Genomic DNA, 23,368 nt, shown 5'->3' on the forward strand with positions numbered 1-23,368 from the left:
AATCAATTTTTAAATTTTTTTACATGTCCATCCCTCCCTAAATCCAATTTTATTTTTTTTACATGTTAGGACTATTAAACGAAATCTAGCTTAATTTTGAGAAATTATATATTAATACTTAAAAATTGGTTCTTGACCATTCAAATTATAACACGTATGTATAAAAAAAAAATTTAAGCAAGTTCGATTTAACAATTTTTTTTTTTTTGTGAACGCACGTGTAAAATCGGCCCCCAACCGAGTAATTATGTATTCGCCACTGGCGCTGGGCTACTGTTCCAATCTTAACACCTGTTACCATAGTTTTTTTTTTTTTTGCCAACATTAAAAATCATATGTACCATTTTATCATAAAAATTCGAAGTATCAAAATGTAAAATCACTATTATTTTACTTGACAGGAAAAAAACTTTTGGTCGGTTTCTTTAAATCAATAATGCAATTTACAGATAATAAAAGGTTAGTACAATTTCCTTTTTCAACCCAATAAACATTTTGAACATATTCTCGGAATCAAAATTAATCACACTTGTCGATTGGTTTCTTTATAGTTTTTCCTTTTCATTTTAAATGTACCAATTAGAGGTGAGTGTTTTTCTTTTCTGTCAGAATTGATTTTCCTTTTGGTGTTTGGCGAGTGAGAAAGTGCAGAGATCGGAAGAAAGAAGATGCGCGAAGAAGAAGAAGAAAGAAGAACAGGAAATGAATTAGAGATAGAAGAATTCGAGGAAGATAAGATCAATAAAGCGTCATGGAAAAGATTTCTGGCTCTGTTTCGAAACGAATCTCTTACCGGAGAGATTATTGATAGATATGGAAATGGAAGCAGTAGCAGAAGTTCTTCACGCTCTTATTTCATCATTCGTCCTGATAATTGGTAACCTCCTAAACCATACATTTTCAATTGATTTACTTAGTTTGAATCGGAATGAGCAGAAACATATTGTTTATCATTAGGATTCACTCACACTTCACTTTCGATCTTGAGTTATATGCTGATCTTCACCATTCAATACATAATTCCGAGGCTGTTTGCACTGGCTAATACAGCATTGGTCGGTTGGGCCGAATTTACACGTGCGTGTGTAAATTTTTTTTCTTTGTTAAATCGAAGTTGTTCAAATTTTGTTCGTATATAATCTGCGTGGTCAAGATTAGAAAAAAAATCGGATTTATGGAAGGCCTAAGAGTCCAAAAAAATTTAGAAATTTGAATCTAATGAGAACCTAAAATACAAAAAAAATATATTTGGATTTAGATGGGCCTAACTGGTAAAAAAAAAGAATTTTGGATTTAGAAAATGACTTAACAGGAACCCATTAAATTTCTTGGAGATAGAGGGGCCGGAACCACCATAACCTCAATTTTTATGGAGACTGGAACTTCCCGTGATCATGGTGGTTCCGGCGGCCGGAGGAGCCCGAGCCCCTATATCCACCTCTAGCTGTTTGGTTAAACTTTTCATATGTGCTGTTTAGTGACAAAGCCAATTTTACGGGGTTGAGAGGTAAATTTCTAAAGTTTGGGTTGAGAAATTTTTTTGGCATGGAGAGCGGTTGTTTGTAGAAAAATATTGTGTTTCTGTAAAATATTGGATAAGCAGAAATTTTGTAATAGAAAGTAAAATAATATCGGATGTTTGACTATAATACTGAAAATCAGAAGAAAAAAAAAGGTGGATGACAATTATTTTAAAAAATTCAATAAAGGAGGTTACAAAAGTTAAAAAGAAAATGTTTTACTCACTTTTTTTATAATATTTCTGTTTGATTTATTTAAAAAATTTCGTTTATTTATTTTTCTAAATAAACAAAAACTGAAAAATTAAAAAAATATTTTATTGCATAATATTTTTCGATAAACAACCCGAATTTGAACTTTAAAACTTTATTATTTTAATGTGCTAGAGATTAAAAGTACCCAATCTAAAAGGAATGTTTTTTTTTTAATTTTTTATAAGTTGAATATTATTTTTTATAGAATTGTAATTTTTTTTTATTTTGCAGTTATAAATTTAATATGACTTCTACAAATTAAAATTTATTTTGTAGTGTAAAACGTAAAGAATTGTTTGGACCTATCCAAAAAGAATTAAGTTAAAAATGGTTAAAAAGGTCAAGGGTCCATTTAAAATAGGGTAATGTTATATACTGCAATTGTTTTTTCCACCCACCGCACTCTTTTGACATTTATGCCCTTGTCATAATTTTTTATGACAAAACCAAAACTTTTTTTTTCTCTCTTTTTAATTTTTTTTTAAATGGATTTGGCCTAAACGGGCAGCGCGCACCGTTCCACCGTACGGTGGAACGGGCATGCCGTTCGTTCCACCCGTGATGGAAACGGCACGTCCCGTCCGTTTAGGCTAAATTCATATGGATTCCGACTCCGATTCGGAGGCGGAACCCGTGATTTCGGAGTAATTTTAAAAAAAAAAACCTTAAGGGAGCATTCATGAAGCCTTTACCCGCTCATGTCTTTGGCGGCATGTCGTTTTAGGTCGGGTTTTTTGAAAATCCAAAAAGCTAGAGAGAATTTGAGAGTTTTGAGTTTTTGAGTTTAAATTATGAGGAGGGCAAAATTGTCAAAAAAGTGCGGTGATTGGAAAAAATATTGCGGTAAATAGCAGCCCACTTTAAAATAAGGGCAAGTATTTTTACATTTTGTTAAATAAATGTTTGTGAAACTTTTTTGCCAAAATAATGACTAAGGTTTTGGTTTTCAATAAGAAGATGACCGGGATTTTTTATTTTGTTAAAAACAAGAAGTTCAAAATTAAAATAATGGAACAAACATATATTGTTTGATAAAATATGAAAACATAAATTTTTTAACTTTATCCTTAAAATAATTAATAAAGGTAATTTAGTTATTTAAAAAAATCAAACAAATAAAAACTAGGCCTAATACATAAATAACCCTTTAAACTTGTCCAATTGTAACAACTTACCTCTTAAATTTGTTCAATTGTAAAACACAACCCCAAATTGCTGACATGGGCTGCAATTGAAGAAACGCGTGAAACATAAAATTTGCAACGCTCGTGGAGTATGATAATCATATCTTTGGCGTGATACGAATCCGGAGAAACTTTTTTACGGTTGCTTCAAATACGGGGTAAAAAAATTCCCAATTTGAGATTATGTTTTACAATTGGACAAGTTTAAGGGATAAGTTGTTACAATTGAAAGTTGAGGGGGACAGTTGTAACATTTGGACAAGTTCAGGAGGTTATTTGTGTATTAGTCTTAAAAACTATATAAAAAAACAAGCTTCGTTAGATTTAAATTCATAATCCTTCTATATTAAATTTAACACATACATTTTAAATCAATCCAGCGACCTAATATTGAGATATTAAAATAAAATAATTACTTTGTTTTTCTAAAAAATATTAATTCAACCATTTTAAAAATTATTAAAATAATACAATTGCATTAAAGTAACTAATATTAGGAGGAGGGATAATAGGAGGTGACACTATGCCTTAGAAATAATAAAAGGTTGGAATTCACAATTAAATAACAGTTAAACCAATTTTTTTAAAATTTCAATAATATGTACTTAAAATTAATCTTAGTTAAAAATATTAAGATTAAATTTATATATGTTATCTTAAAACTAATCTTACTTAGAAATATTAAGATTAAATTTATATCAAACTAATCTTACTTAGAAATATTAAGATTAAATTTATATCATTCTATATATTAGGATTAAATTTACACATTATACCTATATGTTAGTAATTTTATGCTCTATCATCCGATGGTGAAAACCACACCAAGTAACGGTACTTTGTAAAAAACAAAATAACCATAGCGAACACCTACAAATTATAGACAAGCAATTTGAACTACAAATACCTTCACAATCCCTATAGCCAAAGTTTTAATTTAATTACTCATAAATTCTTGGGAGGTAATTATCTTAACATTTTTTTTTTTTGGAAGAAATCGTAACATCTTTTAGTTTAAGTTTTAAAATAACCAATAAATTATGTTAGAATATTAATAACTTGAATGTCAAAATTTACTTAACATTAATAACTTACAGTGCTTTATATGGTTATTTTGTTTTTGACAAAGTACCATTACTTGATGTGTTTTCACCATTGAATGATAGAGTATAAAATTAATCCAATGATGAAAACACACAAAGTAAACTTTACTTTGTAAAAAACAAAGTAAGCATAGTCTTTACTATAACTTGAATATGTATATAAGACCCCATTTAGCATAAATTGTGTTTAGCATTATACTGCCCTGGGCGTAGTAGGTAGAGCTAGGAGTACGGCCTTGCAGGCCCAGGACCAAAAGGTCCAAGTTTTTTTTTATTATATATTTCATCCGTAAAATATTTGTTTTTTTAGAGATTTTTTTGGGATCAAATACATGAATGTCATAATTAAGTACAAAATTACAATTAAATTATATCACCAAACTTAATTCTTAATATATCATTATTCTCTATATATTATGATTTTACACTATAATTTAAAAATTCTAGACTCCAATTCATAAATCATGAAGCCTAGAAAACATATTCTAGACTTCTAATTTATAAATTCTAATCCGTAAATATATTAAAATTACTGATTTTAATAGTTTGACATAATCCAAAATTATGACTTGACATATTTATAAATAGTTTTTAAAAGATGAATTTCTATGTAATTTTCCCAATTTTTTTTCTAACAATACATGATTTTTTGATTCAATTTATATATATTAATTGATTCTTATTAATATACCCCAATCTAAGTTACCTTTTTATTTTGGAAATAGATAAAAATTAATTAATAGATGCAACTAATACCAGGATAACAAATTCATTTTAGTTAAAATTAATTATATTTCTTAATTTTTGTACCTTAACCTTAAAAGACAAATATTATGGATCAATTTTAACTAGAAATGTAGTCATAAATACTCATTCAGATCTAAAAGTGATAAAATAATATGATATTTTAGGCTCAAAATAATATGATAAAGACTTGTTTGGTTCAATTGTTAGCTAATAGTTGTTGTTATTGTTGCTAGCTGTTTGCTGTTGCAGTATGCTGTTTGTTGTTACTGTTAGCTGTTTAATTATTACTGTTTGGTAAAATTATGTTGATCTGTTGCTATTAGCAAAACGTCTAATATGAGCATGTTTTAAATTAATCAATAAATAAATTATAAAATAAAAAATATATTACACAAATTAATAAAAATAATTAAAATAAATAAATAAAAATAAAATTTTGTTGAACGGAGCAAAATCTTGTTAATTCGTCAATGATTTTTAGAGATAGAAATAATGTTAAAAGAAAAAACATGTTTTGTTGAAATAAAAAAGATAATTTAGTTACTCAATAAGACATTAAAATATGTGTCATATCCAATAATACTCTCCATACTCGTTATTTATTTATTACTAAAATCATTATTTCTTTTTGAAGTACTAAAATCATTATTTTTTTTTGAAGTACTAAAATCATTATTTATTATTATATTAATCAATAGGAAAGTGAGATTTATTAATAATAAAATATTATTAAAAAAATAGAGAAAGTAAAGAAGCTCATCAGTAATGAAATGGAAAGTGAGAGTTTTAAGGATTTTGAGCAGGGACGAATACGATTCAGTTAATCGATATATTTTTAACTGATTCTATTTGTTTTTAAGACATTAAACCTTAAAGCAGTCCAAATATATCGGTCAATGGTTAATTGTAATTTTTAGTTAGGTTTTCGGTTAACAATTTTCAATAATTTAATGAGGGCATCCACCCTCTAGAGGCGGACCCGGAACCTAAAGACGAGACCCGTAGAGAGCTAGCCGAGGGAGATGAAGAAAAGGACAAACATGGGAGCACGCGGGGCGTACCTGGTAGGGCGCGGGGCGTGAAGAGCCCAAAACCTGTAGAACAACCCAGCAAGTTGAACATGCGGGGCGTGCCCTCCGAGGCGCGGGGCGTGGAACCAGTCTCCAATGAGAGTTCAGACCAGGAGGTCGAGTACACGGGGCGTATGTCTCAGGACGCCACGCGTAAGAGTGCCCAACAAGAACCACCAAGTCTAGGGACACATCCACGCGGGACATGAGGGAGGCCACACGGGGCGTACCTAGGTTGAGGAATACTTCCTCCCCAAGTTCTTGTTGTTAGGGACAATATCTGCCACCTCTTATTTACTGTTTTGCCATTTAATTATTTACCACTTTGCCATTGAACTTATTTACCCTAATATCTATCATTATGCATTTCCTATTTTACCCCTAGGGCTCCTTAGTTGTTGGTAACCCTAGAGGTGGTCTTTAGTCTTTGTCTTTTAATTGGGAGGAGTATATATTCTCCATCTTTTGTAATGTTGGTTAACTTTTGATGAATATTATATTTTGAAGCTTCCATTGGAGCAAGGATTCATTCCTTTTGGGTTTATTCAACCTTCAAGTTAAGCTTGAGAAGTTTGTAATCTTTGTTGGTTTACGATTAAAACCTTCAGATCGATTTAATCTACATCAGTTGGTATCAGAGCCGAGTCGTTTTCCTTGACCGGAGACTTCTTCTCGGAAATGGTTCAACCTCGTATCACAAACGAAGCCACCGGATCTATGGAGCAACGAGTAGAGTCACTAGAAGGCCACATGAAGCATATCACGGAATCTCTAAGAACGATAAAGGAGAAACACGAGACGAGCACCCGAGATTTGCACCGCCTCATTGAAGAGCTCACAATAGCAACCCGCCACAATAACAATCTTCTAGCCGGAGACCCTCACCGGAAAAATGAAGATGCAATCCGGCCTCCACCGGATAGACACCCAACGCCACCTCCTTTGAGAAACCAAGCACCACAACGAGCGGACCCTCGGGTTCATGAGGTAAGGCATCCTAACGCCATGGTCATTAGAAATGCCGATAGTGATAGTGACGGTGACCTATTTGATGATTTCGACTTGAATAGGATTGCTAGGAACATGGGTATTAAGCATAATGTCGGTATTGAGAATGTTAGGCATGTGAATGATATGAATATGCATGATGTTGTTGGTCCCGTGCATGTGCGTGCCGGGAATTTGGATATTTTGAATGATGATGATGTAGGTGGTCACGGAAGGGTAAATTATGGAATGAATGATCCGTATGGGGGTCATGCTATTGATAGGGGCGGATATAGAGACGGAATGAATGGGAGAGTGGGGTATGGAGGACACTATGATAGGGATGATGCTTTCAAACTTAAGGTTGATCTACCTTCATTTGGAGGGGAGCTTGACATTGAGGGGTTCCTTGATTGGTTGCTTGAGGTGGAGAGGTTCTTCGACTATGCGGGGATACCGGAAGATAGGAGAGTTCGGTTAGTGGCGTATAGGTTGAAAGGGGGAGCCTCGGTATGGTGGGATAATGTGAAGGAAGAGCAGAGAAGAGGAGGAAGGGAACCGATTAGGTCTTGGAGGAGGATGAAATCGATGATGAGAGAATGGTTTTTGCCACCCGATTACGAGCAGTATATCTATAGCTCCTACCGGAATTGCTCACAAGGGCCGAGGAGTGTGCACGAGTATACTTCGGAGTTCTTGAGGCTTTCGGCAATGGCTAACTTGTCGGAAACTGAAAGGCAAAAGACTTCAAGGTATCTAGAGGGGCTACGGTATAATATTCAGGACAGAATTGGGACACAAATGGTAATCCGGATTCAAGACGTAAGGAATCTAGCTTTGAAGGCCGAGTCTCAATTGAATGTTAGAGCACGTGATGGGTACCGGAGACCGAGGATTGAGGAAATATGTGAGGAGGGAGAAGAGTCCAAAGTGGTGGACAAGGAAAAAGGGGGCGCTAGTTCAAGTGGCACTAAAGTCTTGAGTGGGGGAAAATCACCTAGCGGAGATGTGCGACCCTTTAGGACAGCCGCCCCTCCTAAGAACAACAACCCGTACACCAAACTGGCTCCATTTAAGTGCTTCCGATGCAATAAACCGGGCCACCGATCAAATGAATGCCCAAAGAGGAGGGGTGCTTATGTGGTTGAACGGTACGATGACAATGATTATGGGGGACATGACGGGGTGTATTGTGAACCCGTTGATAGTGGATCATCCGGGGATGAGCGGAAAATCCATGTAGTGAAGAGAGTTCTTATGACGGTAGAACAAGAACATGACCCGAGGCACCAACTGTTTAGGACGAGAGGCCTAATCCACGGATTGAAGTGTGAGTTGATTGTTGATGGCGGTAGTCAAGAGAACATCCTTAGCAAAGCCGTCTTGAGCAAATTCGGCTTAGTGCCCGAGCCGCATCCGAATCCGTATCGAGTGGGTTGGATTAAAGAGAGAGAGAAGCTTAATGTCACTCACCGGTGCAAGGTTCCTATCTCTATTGGGGCCTACCACGATGAGGTTATGTGTGATGTGGTTGAAATGGATGTGTATCACTTGCTCCTTGGGAGACCTTGGCAGTTCGACCGTGATGTTTCACATGCGGGGAGGGACAACACGTACACCGTATTCAAAGATGGTGCCAAGTACATTCTCACACCGTTGATGGGTCCTACTAAGGGAGAGAAGAAAGCAGCCTTGCTTGTATGCTCTAGCCGAGAACCAACGCCACCAGGAGACACACGCATTGGGCAGCCCGTCGGATTGCTAGTAACGGGTAACCTGAGCCAGGAGGAGAGTATTGATAATGGGGTGAGCGGAAGAATAACCTTGGGCATGAGTCACTTTTGTTCTATCAATGAGTTGGGGTCCAACTCTTTTAAAGGAGAGTATGATGAGGGCATCCACCCTCTAGAGGCGGACCCGGAACCTAAAGACGAGACCCGTAGAGAGCTAGCCGAGGGAGATGAAGAAAATGGCAAACAGGGGAGCACGCGGGGCATACCTGGTAGGGCGCGGGGCGTGAAGAGCCCAAAGCCTGTAGAACAACCCAGCAAGTCGAACACGTGGGGCGTGCTCTCCGAGGCGCGGGGCGTGGAACCAGTCTCCGATGAGAGTTCAGACCAGGAGGTCGAGTATGCGGAGCGTATGTCTCAGGACGCCACGCGTAAGAGTGCCCAACAAGAACCACCAAGTCCAGGGACATATCCACGCGGGACATGAGGGAGGCCACGCGGGGTGTACCTGGGTTGAGGAATACTTCCTCCCCAAGTTCTTGTTGTTAGGGACAATATCTGCCACCTCTTATTTACTGTTTTGCCATTTAATTATTTACCACTTTGCCATTGAACTTATTTACCCTAATATCTATCATTATGCATTTCCTATTTTACCCCTAGGGCTCCTTAGTTGTTGGTAACCCTAGGTGTGGTCTTTAGTCTTTGTCTTTTAATTGGGAGGAGTATATATTCTCCATCTTTTGTAATGTTGGTTAACTTTTGATGAATATTATATTTTGAAGCCTCCATTGGAGCAAGAATTCATTCCTTTTGGATTTATTCAACCTTCAAGTTAAGCTTGAGAAGTTTGTAATCTTTATTGGTTTACGATTAAAGCCTTTCAGATCGATTTAATCTACATCATAATTATCTTAATATGTAGTTAACGGTGCCTTCATTGCTTACTTTGTTAATAAACTTTACTTTGTTTTTTCTACCATTGGATGAGTTTACTTTTTTTTGTCAAAGTTCATCACCATCAAATAGTGGAAAAGACAAATTAAGCATAGCCTAACCATGTAGTTAGAAAAAAGAAGCAGCTAACCATATAATAGTTAATAAACTAAAAAAACAATAATCCAAACCTAAATATAATAGAACCAAAACATCAGTTAACTATATTTTTTTATTTAAATATTTAAACCAAAATAATTGTTCAATACACATTATTTTAAATATACCAAAATGAAATTAATTGATACAACATAATATCACTGATAATTTATTCCTAACCATTATAATTTATATTAGTTAAGTATTTTTCTTAAACATGTTAATTACTAAGTAAAAGTAAAAAAATGTAATGATAATAATATAAATGGTTTGGTTAATCGAAACTGTTGGTTTTTGAAAATATAAAACCGTTAACCGTTGCAACCAACCTATACAAATTTAAACCATATTCATCTATTCGATTAACCGTTAATCGATTTGACGACTTATATAATGTTGCACATGTTCGTTTCCTTTAATTTTCTGTTTTGAACACTTTTATTTTCATTCTCCTCTCTTTGTAATTTTCCTTTTTATTAATAATATTTTGAATTGATTTAGTGTGTTAGGGGTACCAACCTAGTTGGAATGTCTAGCCACTTAATCGCGTCCCAAATTTTCATACAAAAAAAGATTAAGCGGTTTTTTCGGTTTTGCTTTGAGTAATAGTTTAGTAGGGGGTTTTTGTCCACTCCTAATTTTGGGAGTAACGGATAATCTCTTGGAATTTTATTTTGTCAAAAACTACTCAAAATTTAAATTAAGAGCCTCACGAAAGATTCTCATCAGATGCTTCTTTAATTATTAGAATTTTAAGAGTTTTTTTTTTTTTTTAAATATTTTAGGTTCAACCCCCTCAACTCTCCAAAAACATCACATACAACCCCTTACACCCTTATGTTCGGTCAAAATATTGACCCGTGTAGAAAACGCGTTTGACTATTGACCACACCAATGCTACGTGTCATTTTTTATTAAATTTTTTCATTGAGACCTCTACTCGGCGAGCAAGCCCATTTGTGCTCGGCGAGCAACTACCAGAGATGGATTTCGATCAGAATTCTTATGCCAGAATGGAAAATTTTAATAAAAAAGTGACACGTGACATTGGTGTGGTCAACAGTCAAACGCGTTTTCTACACGGGTCAATATTTTGACCGAACATAAGGGTGTAAGGGCTGTATGTGATGTTTTTGGAGAGTTGAGGGGGTTGAGAGGTTGTCCCCTAAATTGAGGGGACGAAATGAAAAAAAGTTACAAATTTAGGGGGTTGGGTGCCTATTAAGCCAATATTTTAATTGAAAATGTTAAGGTTTGATGCGACACTTAAATAATATTAGGTTTAATTTCCACAAATTGATGTTAAGGCTAGATCTGCAATTTCACATAAATATTAGGATCAAATTTGTTACTTAGCCCTATATTTAAAATTGTCCAAATTCAATTGTTTCTTCACTCTTCCATTGGAAGCCCTTCACTGTAAGCTAGTTGATGGCCAAAAATGCAATTGAAAATCTATCTTCTTCTTGTTTGAGGAGTGGAGGAGGAAATTGAAAATGGTATGTTGATGTGAAATGTGAAAGCAGGTGGTACGCAGTATGGACACATTTCATTCTGATATGGGCTATTTACTCTTCCTTCTTCACCCCTTTCGAGTTCGGATTCTTCAGAGGATTACCACAGAACCTTTTCCTGCTCGACAGTGCTGGTCAGATCGCTTTCCTCATCGACATTGTTGTTCATTTCTGTGTTGCCTTTCGCGACCTGCATTCCTATCGCTGGGTCTACAATCGAAATCTCATTGCCATTAGGTTCTCCTTTTCTTCATCTTTCTTCAGTGTTCTTTCTATCATATAATACAGAATTAATGCTATTCTCAATTGTTTTTCTTTCAGGTATTTGAAATCTCGATTTTTGGTCGATCTTTTGGGTTGTCTGCCATGGGATGCTATCTACAAGGTTATTTCTACCTTTTCTGTTCTTTTCTCGCTTACTTTATCATTTTATTAGAGAATAAGTAGAATTCTCACCAATTCTTCGTTTAAAAAACGGAGCCAGTTAGTTTTAGTTAAGTTACATATGCCATTCGAGTAATCAATTTAATTAATAGAATTTTAAAGAACTTCTAGTGTTAATAAATGATAACAAAATAAACACAAAGTCCAAACAAACAAAGTAGTATACAAATAAATTAAGTGTAAAATGCACCTAGTGGATGTCTTTGAGGTGATCCTTCTGTGAACCTGTAAAAATGAATATCAGTATGCTATGCACATCCGCTGTGATGACTTACTTGTGTTGTGCCATTGTCAGTTAGAGTATATAGAGAATCAAAGTGACCAGAAAGTATTAGATGTCTCACCCTACCTGGAATGCAGCCTCTATATAGGTCTCTTTTATCCTTTTCCTATAGAGGATGCTCAGGTTCCGATTAGAAAACAATGAATCGTTACTTGTTAGCCCTTACCAATTACCATGACGATTTTTATTTTAAGGACATAGTTAATAGGGATGGTTGTCATCGGTGACATTCATTTTAATTGGATTTCTGATATTTTTTAACATGATCTACAGTATTGAAGTGAATATTCATATCCTTTATGAAATTGTTTCTGAAACAAGAAGCAGACAGGAAATTGGAACGAATGACTGTACCATAACCCAGTTAAACTGTCCAAGGCAGACAAATTATTTTTAGGGACATTTCATGCTTCCAAGTCTAACATGCATTATTTTGATCAAAGAGCACTATATATTATGATTTTGTACAAGCAAAAACATATTAATAGTATAATGAAAGTATGAATATGTCCTGCCTATACATTTCTTCCTTTATAAGAGTTATGTGATCATTTGTAAATTGGGAGGAAAATAATTTCAATCATCTGAAGTTATATATCTGCTCTAATCAGGCGTGTGGGAGAAAAGAAGCAGTCAGATACATGTTATGGATAAGGCTAAGTCGGGCCTGCAGAGTGACTGAGCTTTTTGAGAGGTTGGAGAAAGATATAAGGATCAATTACCTTCTTACAAGAATTGTGAAACTTTTCGTTGTTGAACTCTATTGCACGCATACAGCTGCCTGTATTTTTTACTATCTTGCTACTACGTTGCCTCCATCCGAGGAAGGTTATACATGGATTGGAAGCTTACAGTTGGGAGATTATCACTTTACTCACTTCAGAGACATTGATCTTTGGAAGCGATATATAACTTCCCTATATTTCGCCATTGTTACCATGGCAACTGTTGGTAATAAAATTTCTGCTGCATTCTTTTGAACATATATGGTGAAACTGAGGATAAACTATTTTTTTGACCCATGTACTTGCCAAAATGCTGATATGGAGTCATTGAACTTTAAGTTGGTCATATTTAATCCTATATTTTGATTATAGTTGAAATTAAGCTCTTTATTAACAGGTGTGCATCACACAACCCGTTAAATGGCATGTCTAGCATGCCATGGAACTCAAACTTCTCGCACCATTTAATGAACCATCTGGTGCATGGCTGACCTTGCTGTTATTGAGCCATTGAATTTATATAATAAATACAGTACATGGACTAAATGTCGCCAAATCAAAGTTCAAGGACTGGATGTCAAAATTTTGACAAGTACAAGGACCAAAAACTATCATTTTACCGTCAAGTTGGTGACAATTTGTTAATTACTATGTTTTATTTATCTCTTAGCATGACTTGCTTATCTAACGTTACTTATCATTGAAGTACTTCTGATCATTTCCTATTGATTTTCTTCATTATTTATGATATTTAATCTAATGGCTAATTCGGTGCTTGCTTTTGCAGGTTATGGAGAAATACATGCAGTTAATGTGAGAGAGATGATATTTGTGATGATTTATGTTTCTTTTGACATGATTCTTGGTGCTTATCTGCTTGGTAACATGACTGCATTGATTGTAAGAGGATCAAAAACAGAAAAGTTCAGGGATAAAATGACTGATCTGATCAAATACATGAATAGAAACAATATTGGGAAAAGCATAAGTAATGACATCAAAGGCCATCTCAGATTACAATATGATCGTAGCTACACTGAAACTACTCTTCTTCAGGGTATTCCATCTTCTATTCGTGCAAAGGTATTAATTATACTCTTTAGGAGACCAATAACATATATGATCTTGACATGCTAGAAGTTCGACGTCTTCAATTGAAAATCTGCATAACTTCACTATGTTTTTTTTTCTTCCAGATCTCACAGAAGTTATATGAGCCATATATCAGTCAAGTTCCTCTCTTTAAAGGGTGCTCTTCGGGATTCATTAAGCAGATTGTAAGCCACTTTATTAAAAATGAAAGGAATTTTGCTTTCAAAAGTTCAAGAACTCTTTTTATCTCTCTATCTATAGATTTTAGGAATGAGACTTGATCAACCGTTAAATGTAGTTATTTGTTCTAAAGGTCTAAACAGTCTTCTTGAGTCATAAGCATACTTATTTGTGGCAACTGGCAAGGAATTCTGCTTCTATTTGAGACAAGTATAGGCTTTCTTGCTGACGTACCCCCATATCATCATGATGAAATTATAATGGCTGCTCTAGATATTGTTTATCTAGAATGATTAGGTGACTGTCTTTTATTTTCTACATTCTATGATACTTTGACCTTTTGAAAATATAATGCTCGAGAAGGGTTAATATATGAAAGAAATAAATATTTCCTAAAACATTCTCGGCTTGTTCCTCTACAACATTTTCACTCCTAGAAAATTTTCAGGAATAACTTCTTGTTGCTTGATTCAAATGTTATTTAGATTTTGTGTTTTTCCAGGCTATTAAGGTCCATGAGGAATTTTTTATTCCTGGAGAAGTGATTACAGAACAAGGCCAAGTAGTGGATCAGCTTTATGTTGTCTGTTATGGTGAATTGGTCAAGGTAATTGTTTTCATTATGCATTTTATTTCTGCTTTAGTTATATATTCAAAAACATTATTAGGTAATGGTTGTTGTTACTTTTTTTTTTTTGATAAAGAAATGGTTATTATTACTTAATTACTCTCTTTACCATAGCATTAAACTGTTTTTTAAATCTACATTTTTTCATTTAAGTTTCTGTACATATTTCAACTTGCCAAGTTTAAGGTGATTTTTGTTTCAGTTATTCAATTAACAATAAATTCCACTCATCAGTTGGACGGGATTAAATTAAAAATGGAAACAGTTTATTTGATCACAAAAATTAGTTTGAACTTATTTGTACAGACTCATGAAGTTCTTTTGTACCTTGCATCCGTTTTAATATATGTATCATCTATTTTCTCATATAGTTAAACTTTTGTGTGTTTGTTTTCAGTATATAGACAAAATTGATTCTTTGAGCATTATTTATATACAGGAGGAAATGAGAGGAGAAGATGTAGTCGGAGAGCTTCCTATGCATCTGCAAACATATAGCTCATTTGGTGAAGTTTCTTTTCTCTGTAACACTCCTCAGCCGTATACAGTTAGAGTTCGTGAACTATGCAGGGTTTTGAGACTCGACAAGCGCTCCTTTACGGAGATCCTTGACATGTTCTTCTTCGATGGACGTATTGTCCTAAACAACTTCCTTGAGGTGATTTCATCTTGGTAGCAGTTCTTGCATCTTTTTGTGCAAGTCAACCTCATTTTACCAACTTATGTGATTCACAGGGAAAGGACTCCAATCTGAAGAGTGAATTGTTGGAGTCAGATATCACTCTCTACATTGAGAAGTCTGAATCAGTTCTAGCTTCAAGGCTGAATTGCGCTACATATGATGGAGATTTTTTTCGGCTGAAACGTTTGGTTGGAGCAGGAGCAGATCCTAATAATACCGATTATGATGGAAGATCGCCTTTGGTATTATTCTAGCTAAACCACCTGTAACTATCCAACTTGGACGAGTCACACCAAGTCAAAAGAAAACTAGGCGAGTGGTTAGCAAGTGCCTATTATCCTAGTGACATTCTTTTCTTACTTAGTGTGACTCGTCCCGAAGTTAATGGAGTAACTATTGTTTTGCAGAGTAATTTTTTTGCTTTCCACAGCACATTGCTGCTTCTAAAGGATATCAAGACATAACTCTTTTTCTTATCGAACAAGGCACGGAAGTCAACATTGCAGGTAGTTTGCTTACACATTTTATTGCTGCTTGTCCCCATGCTATATGCACATCCTGGATAAGTGATCATTCATTTTTTCTCTGTTTGTCAGATAAGTTTGGAAACACCCCCTTGCTTGAAGCTGTGAAGAATGGGCATGATGAAGTAGCTTCTACACTTGTTGGAGCAGGGGCAACGCTGGAAATTGATGATGCTGGAGGTTTTCTGTGTATGGCAGTAGCAAGGAAGGATTTGGATCTGTTGAAAAGGGCTTTGCTTACTGGAATTAACCCGAATGCTAAGAATTTTGACTGCCGAGCGCCACTTCATGTAGCTGCATCAGAGGGCTTATACTCCATTGCGAGTTTACTACTAGAAGCAGGAGCTAGCGTCTTGTCAAAGGACAGGTACAATCTAATTTAACTTTGTCCGATAAAAAGTCGATTTAGCTCTTCACTTAGCCTATAGGGTTAGTTTGTCAATATTGTACAGTTCAATCTCTTAACTTGTTCATATTTTGACAAGTTAGTCTAAGACAGCATCTTTCAATCAGAATTTAAAACATAAAACGAATCACAACGTCATTTTAGACAGATTTTTCAAACACATCCAAGTTTAAAAACTAAATTGTATAAAACTTTCATATTTGAGCAAATTGCCACAAGCAAAATGAAAATAAATTGACGTTTATCTGAACATGATCTACTCATAGGGGAATAAAGCATTTTGAGACCCCTCAACTTTGTAGGACTTCCAATTCAACATATTAAGTTAGCCCCTGAACTTTTGTAATCAAACAAGTTAAGCTTCTAGTTAACTGTTTCATTAGCTGTGAACTATATACACACCATTAAATTACCTGCATAATATGGTTATTATATGTCATCCTTCTCATATGGGGAGAAAAATAACCATTTCAAAGTCCTATACGTTAGGTGATAAATTATAACTTTAAATGGGAAGGGTGTCGAAAAGGTAATGGTCAGATGAGTAGCGTGAATCAACCAAGTGCAGTTCACAGCTAGCTAGGAGCTTAACATACAAAAACTTGGGAATTTAATGTGTCAAATTGAAAATTCACGAGCCTAATGTGTAATCTGCAAAGTTGAGTAGCCTTGGGATGCTTTATTCAGACTCTTTAAGAAAAATATTTTTCTCTTTTAACCACAAAGTGTCTGGTGACAGATGGGGACATACCCCACTTGATGAAGCCTATGTAGGTGGCGATAAGAATTTAATTAGGTTGCTTGAGGTTGCAACAACTTCTCAGACGTCCGGCTTCTCTGACCGTCCTCAACAAATAGAAGGTACTACTTCAGCTGTGAGTTATGTTTACAGGGTTTCGTCTCAAACATGATTATTTGCAGGAAGGAAGTGCACAATTTTCCCATTCCATCCATGGGATCCGACAGATGCAAGAAGACATGGAGTGGTTTTGTGGGTTCCGCATACATTGGAAGAACTTGTAAAGGCAGCAATGGAGAAGTTGGAATCCTCAAGTAGCTGTATTTTATCTGAAAATGGAGGTAAAATTCTTGATGTAAACATGATAAGTGATGGCCAGAAGCTATATCTGGTTAGTGAAACATAGGATTAGTAATACCAATTGTTCCGCTGATCTTGGAGGCTGACATAACTATCTCCTATTGTGTTTGCTAAATCAATTAGCTTTCTCACAAGTCTCTTGTAATATTGTTCGTCTTCTAAAGGGTCTCCATGCTCCTTTGATAGTTTGATTGAGGAATACATTGGTGTTACATTGGTGTATTGTATTATATTAGCAGACTCCAATAGAGGTTGACCCAAAGAGTGCCAAAAATATAATATTTTATTAATTTAGAAATCTACATCACTGTTGTCAACTTTTATTTAAAAATGCTTTAATAGTAAAACAACTTTAAAAGTTGCCACAATTATCCCACAAATCATTACTTAATATATAATTTATTTAATTATAAATATTGTCAACCAATAGTGAAATGAGAGAGAGTCATAAAAAAGGTGAACCAATAGTATTCAAGTAAATCAATTTTTTTATATTAAAAAATGTTTGGCAACCTTGCTTAAGGTTGCCAAAAATTGGCAACATTTTGGCAACTTTTTTGACACACACTATCACTCCAATAGTAGGCACTCTTTAAAAGTTGCCAAACTAAATACCACATCAGCTGACACTCTTTTGGGCACCATCTATTGGAGATGCTATTATATGCTAAAAAAACTTGTTTCAACAAGCAGATCTAACACATACTTCCTTTGAGAAATAGATATACCTTTTTGATTTCTTGCAATTTCCAATCAAAAAAATAAAAAACTTTAAAGTTCCAGTATCTTTGATTTTAAATCTATTATCCAAAAACTATTTGACAATTTAAATCTCATTCAGATCATTACTTGTGAATATAATATCATCTACATACACTAATAACAAAGTCAAGAAAGATTCTGACCTTTTAAATTAATAAGGAATGCTGAAAGGGACATTCCACATACTAACATTCATTTAAAGCATCAAAAGCTTAGAAGACCATCTTCTACTTGTTTGCTTTAAACCATATAAAAATTTAGTTAGCTTAGATATCTGATTATCTTGTTGCGTTTTAAAACCTGGTGGCAAAGTTATGTAAGATTCTTTATATAAATCTCCATGCAGGAAGATGATGTTCACAACGAGTTGGTATAATCCCCAGTTTTGAATACTAGCTAATGTAAGTATCAGTCTTACTGTGGAATTTTTCACAATTGGTGAAAAAGTGTGGAGATAGTTGATTTCTTCCTTCTTGTTAAAGTGTGTTTTGAGATGTCATAGAAGTAATTGAGCTAAAAATTTAAGCTAGTAGTTTAAGACCTAATTTCTATTATTAATGACACACCTCGGCACGTGAATGCTTACTCGGCTTGAAGTGTGTACAACACAGACTCATCTTACCATGTGTTGAAATTAAATCAATAAATGAGATTGTCAAGAATCGAACCCTTAGGGTCCGTTTGGTACGTTGTAATCAAACTTGTAATGTAATCAAATGTGTAATGCAATGGAATGGAATAGTGATTTCATTACCATGTTTGATTGACAAATTTTAATAAATTTGATAAGATGAAATTAATCATTGTTTATATTAGTTAAATGCAATTTTCATGTTTTTCTCGTTTTTTGTTTTGTTTTTCGCGTTTTTTCCGTTTTCTTTTTTCCGTGTATTTATGTTTACCCCCATTTTTTTCATTTTTTGGTTTTTCCTATTTTTCGTTATTTTTCTCATTTTTGGTCTTTTCCGTTTTTCTCATTTTGCATTTTTCGTGTTTTTCACTTTTTTTCTCGTGTTCATGTTTTTCGCCTTTTTTTATTTTCCGATTTTCGTTTTTTTTCATTTTTTACATTTTTTCTCGTGTTCATGTTTTTCACCTTTTCTTGTTTTCCAATTTTCGCGTTTTTCATTTTTTCTCGTTTTCGTTTTTTTCATGTTTTTCTTTTTTTTGCGGTTTTTATGTTTTCATGTTTTTTCCGCATTTTTCTATTAGTAATAAAAAATACACTTGTTCTGATTAACATCTCGGCAAATTTCGATGACCGTCTGACCATCGTGTTGCTCCCACGTATTGTCACAATTTCTGCCACCTCCTCCACGTAGGAGTGCGTTCCTTGGCCGTTCCACATCCGTTCAGTCATTTCGGTGTCGTGCTTTTATTTCTGACAATCCTTTCTAGTCACGCTGCTGCCATGGGGGTTCGAACCTTGGACCATTTGTTTACACTCCAAATTACTTACCACTGAGCCAATTACTTTCCTTGTGTAATATGTGCCGCGCTGATTAATATACCATCACACTGTAGCTTTCATTGTTTAATATTTGACGCATGCACTTATTAATATTGATTAAATATGCATAATAATGAATTATTAATAAAAAAAAAGAAATGTGCATAATAATGAATTATTAATAGAAAAAAAATGTGCATAATAATGAATTATTAGTAGAAAAAATTCAAGAACATGCTCCAATTTCTTATTTATTTAATTTCTTTATATTTTGTAATTTATGTTATATAAGAAAATATATTTTTTTAAACATACGTTATAACATATAATTTATCTTTTTTTTTGAAACAACATATATTTTAACTTTTAAAACGCGAACTATGAAGTTTAGAACGTACGACATATTTTTTAGAACATACGTTATGTTTTTTAGAACATGTGTTATGTTTTTTCGAACATGAGTTATAAATTATATTTTTGGAAAAAATGAAAAAACGATCCAAATATCTACTGATTTTTTTAGAACATTATACTTAATTTTTGGAACACAAACTACAAACTTTAGAACATACGTTATGTTTTTTAGAACATGTGTTATGTTTTTTCGAACATGAGTTATAAATTATATTTTTGGAACAAATGAAAAAACAATCCAGATATCTACTGATTTTTTTAGAACATTATACTTAATTTTTGGAGCACAAACTATAAATTTTAGAACATACGTTATGTTATTTAGAATATGAGTTATAAATTATATTATAGAACAAATGCAAAAATGGTCCATATATTTACTGTTTTTTTAAACAACAATTGTTTTCCTTATCCATTATGGAGCGCGCTGATTAATATACCATTATCCATGTAGCTTCTATTGTTTAATATTAGACATATGCACTTATTGAATATCGATTAAATGTGCATAATAATAAATTATTAATAGAAAAAAAATGTGCATAATAACGAATTATTAATAGAACAAAAAAATCCAAAAACATGCTCCAATTTTTTATTTATTTAATTCCTCTATATTTTTTGTAATTTATGTTTTTAAATGTTAAGGACGATGTTCTAAATAATGTTACATAATTTTAAACTTTATAATTTATGTTCTCCAAATTAAGTATAATGTTTAAAAAAATCAGTAAATATCTCGATCATTTTTGCATTTGTTCTACAATATAATTTATAACTCATGTTCGAAAAAACGTAACGCATGTTCTAAAAACATAACACATGTTCTAAAGTTTATAGTTTATGTTCCAAAAATTAAGTATAATGTTTTAAAAAAAATCAGTAGATATCTGGATCGTTTTTTCATTTGTTCTATAATATAATTTATAACTCATGTTCGAAAAAACATAACACATGTTCTAAAAAAACATGACGTATGTTCTAAAAAATATATCGTACGTTCTAAACTTTATAGTTCGTGTTTGTTCTATAATATAATTTATAACTCATGTTCGAAAAAACATAACGTATATTTTCTTATATAACATAAATTACAAAAATATAGAGGAATTAAATAAAAAAATTAGAGCATGTTCTTATATTTTTTTTTTCTATTAATAATTCATTATTATGCATATTTCTTTTTTTTCTATTAATAATTCATTATTATGCATGTTTCTTTTTTTTTTCTATTAATAATTCATTATTATGCATATTTAATCGATATTAATAAGTGCATGCGTCAAATATTAAACAATATTTAGAACATCGTCCTTAACATTTTAAAACATAAATTACAAAAATATGGAGGAATTAAATAAATAAGAAATTAGAGCATGTTCTTGGATTTTTTTTCTATTAATAATTAATTATTATGCACGTTTCTTTTTTTTCTATTAATAATTCATTATAATGCACATTTAATCGATATTAATAAGTGCATGCGTTAAATATTAAACAATAGAAGCTAGAAGTGCAGTGGTATATTAATCAGCGCGCGACATAACACATAAGAAAAGTAATTAGCTTAGTGGTAAGTAATAAGGAGTGTAAACAAAGGGTCCAAGATTCAAACCCCCATGGTAGTAGCATTTTTTTTTAATTTTTAGACTCAAAACTACGTAGTTTTAGGTGGTTCTCACCTAAGCAAGTGTCCTCACCTAAGAAAGGGTTCTCACAAGAGCCCTCCTATATATATATATATATATATATATATATATATATATATAAACGAAAAGCAAAGATTATCTCAAGTATCTGTGACTTGATATTCGTGTGCTTAAGATGCCCTTGTTCTCCACCCCACCAAGATTCCCAACTCATATTAATAGGGATTCTAATACCACCACGATTCCCCTATCTACCTTTTGCAATCTGTCTAATCATCCTTTTTTTTCCAATCAAAACCAGAAGGGTTGAAAACAAATAGAGCAAACAACTAAGATGCTATTAGAGTTTCACAATGAACAAAACAATAGACTTAACAAAGTAAAAACTCTGACCTCAAACATTGGCTCTATTAGTACCAAAAGATTATATTCAAAGATAGGGTTCTATGTTGATCTGAGGGTTGTTCTTTTAAGTTCATCTGTTTCTGTTATAAACGATCGACGAGTGTATGGAGATTGCGGATCCTCTTTAGCTGACTTTATTTGGCGTATGTCCCCTTTGGATGACGTATCTCTCTTTAAGCCAAAGAAGTTACCTACATTAATCTGGAATTTTTATGATAAACAAGATAAGTTTTTCCCTTTTCTTGTTCCATTTTAATTAAAGAAATTTGAAGTTCACTACCCTTATGAAATGCTATGAATATCATATATGTTATTATTATATATCTAGCAAACTGTGAAAGATAAAGTAATAGAGACATATTTTCATTGAATCTTGCGTGTTCAATATGCATCATATTTTTGCATGACGAATGTAATAGGCCATTATCGTTGAATTAGAACAAAATGCATGTATACGACCCGTAAGCTTGGAATTTATAAACAATCTACCATACCCATTCAAGGCTATCATGTCATTCGATATCAAAGTAGATGATGATCACCTCTCACAAGGCCGATCGCCCCTTACGAAGGACGATCGCCTCTGATGGAAGACCCAATAGAGGTCGATCGCCCTCCATCTTCATAAGGTAACCCAAGCACAGGAAAGGTCGATCGACCCTCGCAAACTGTAGATCTTACAGTCTTTCCCCAAATACCCAACCCTCAAATCTGTGCCAAAATCAACGAAAAACGTAATAAAAACACTCCTAATTACTACCCAAGCAATAATCACACATATTTATGCCAAAAAAACGCAACAAAAAAGCGATCAAGAAAAAGAAAGAGTATGGGAAAGGGACTAAATGAAGCAGAAATGGCGTGAGACCGAAAGTCGAAGCAAACGGGAACGTGATCCCGTACTTCAGCCCATTGACCACAACTTTGTGGTTCCTACCGTTTTTAGCGCCAACTGGAACGCACCTCATCGAGGTCATTTCAACTACCCTTGGGTCTAGGAGAGCAACGGGCAAAGAAGAAGAATCGTCCATCATTTGGGAACTATGAGTGGAATCGTTCGAGGAATTGGAAGCAGCTGCCGAGGTCTCTATGGTCCTCCTAGCAAAGATCTTCTTGGTAACCTTCTTCAAAAGGTCAGACATGGCTTAAGAGCTTTTATAAGGAACTTCTTTGATGACGAAATGAGAGTCATGGGGAAGAATGAACCATCCAACTCCTTTAAAAGGTAACTGGTCCTGGACACGAAAGACGATCGTCCCCCCACTTAAAAGGGATAAAAGACGATCATCCTCCAGCGAAAACAATCACTTTTCAGCAAGGACGATCGACCTTCATAAACAGAAAGACGCCCCAAAACAATTTCTCAACTCCAAACGTCATTTATTCATATACTTAATTCCCCCAAAACATTTTCTAAAAC

At 33.8% G+C, this 23,368-nt stretch overlaps 1 protein-coding gene across 2 annotated transcripts; it reads left to right on the plus strand.

Moving 5' to 3' along the window:
* The first annotated feature begins 499 nt into the window (after nucleotides 1–499).
* Nucleotides 500–18,776, plus strand: LOC136203342 (potassium channel SKOR-like). 2 transcript variants are annotated; one of them, XM_065994467.1, is made up of 14 exons: nucleotides 500–877; nucleotides 11,218–11,442; nucleotides 11,527–11,590; nucleotides 12,544–12,883; nucleotides 13,445–13,740; nucleotides 13,854–13,934; nucleotides 14,432–14,536; nucleotides 14,997–15,215; nucleotides 15,293–15,481; nucleotides 15,670–15,745; nucleotides 15,836–16,130; nucleotides 16,909–17,030; nucleotides 17,091–17,249; nucleotides 18,377–18,776. In XM_065994467.1, exons 1-14 carry the CDS (start codon nucleotides 669–671, stop codon nucleotides 18,382–18,384), a joined length of 2,388 nt encoding a protein of 795 aa, XP_065850539.1. In that variant the 5' UTR covers nucleotides 500–668; the 3' UTR covers nucleotides 18,385–18,776. The 2 variants fall into 2 exon arrangements, with proteins under 2 accessions (XP_065850539.1, XP_065850537.1); XM_065994465.1 differs by lacking the exon at nucleotides 18,377–18,776 and having other exon boundaries at nucleotides 17,091–17,570.
* The last annotated feature ends 4,592 nt before the right edge of the window (nucleotides 18,777–23,368 follow it).

This window comes from Euphorbia lathyris, chromosome 8 (assembly GCF_963576675.1).
Source record: "Euphorbia lathyris chromosome 8, ddEupLath1.1, whole genome shotgun sequence".
In the NCBI taxonomy this organism is placed as follows: Eukaryota; Viridiplantae; Streptophyta; class Magnoliopsida; order Malpighiales; family Euphorbiaceae; genus Euphorbia; species Euphorbia lathyris.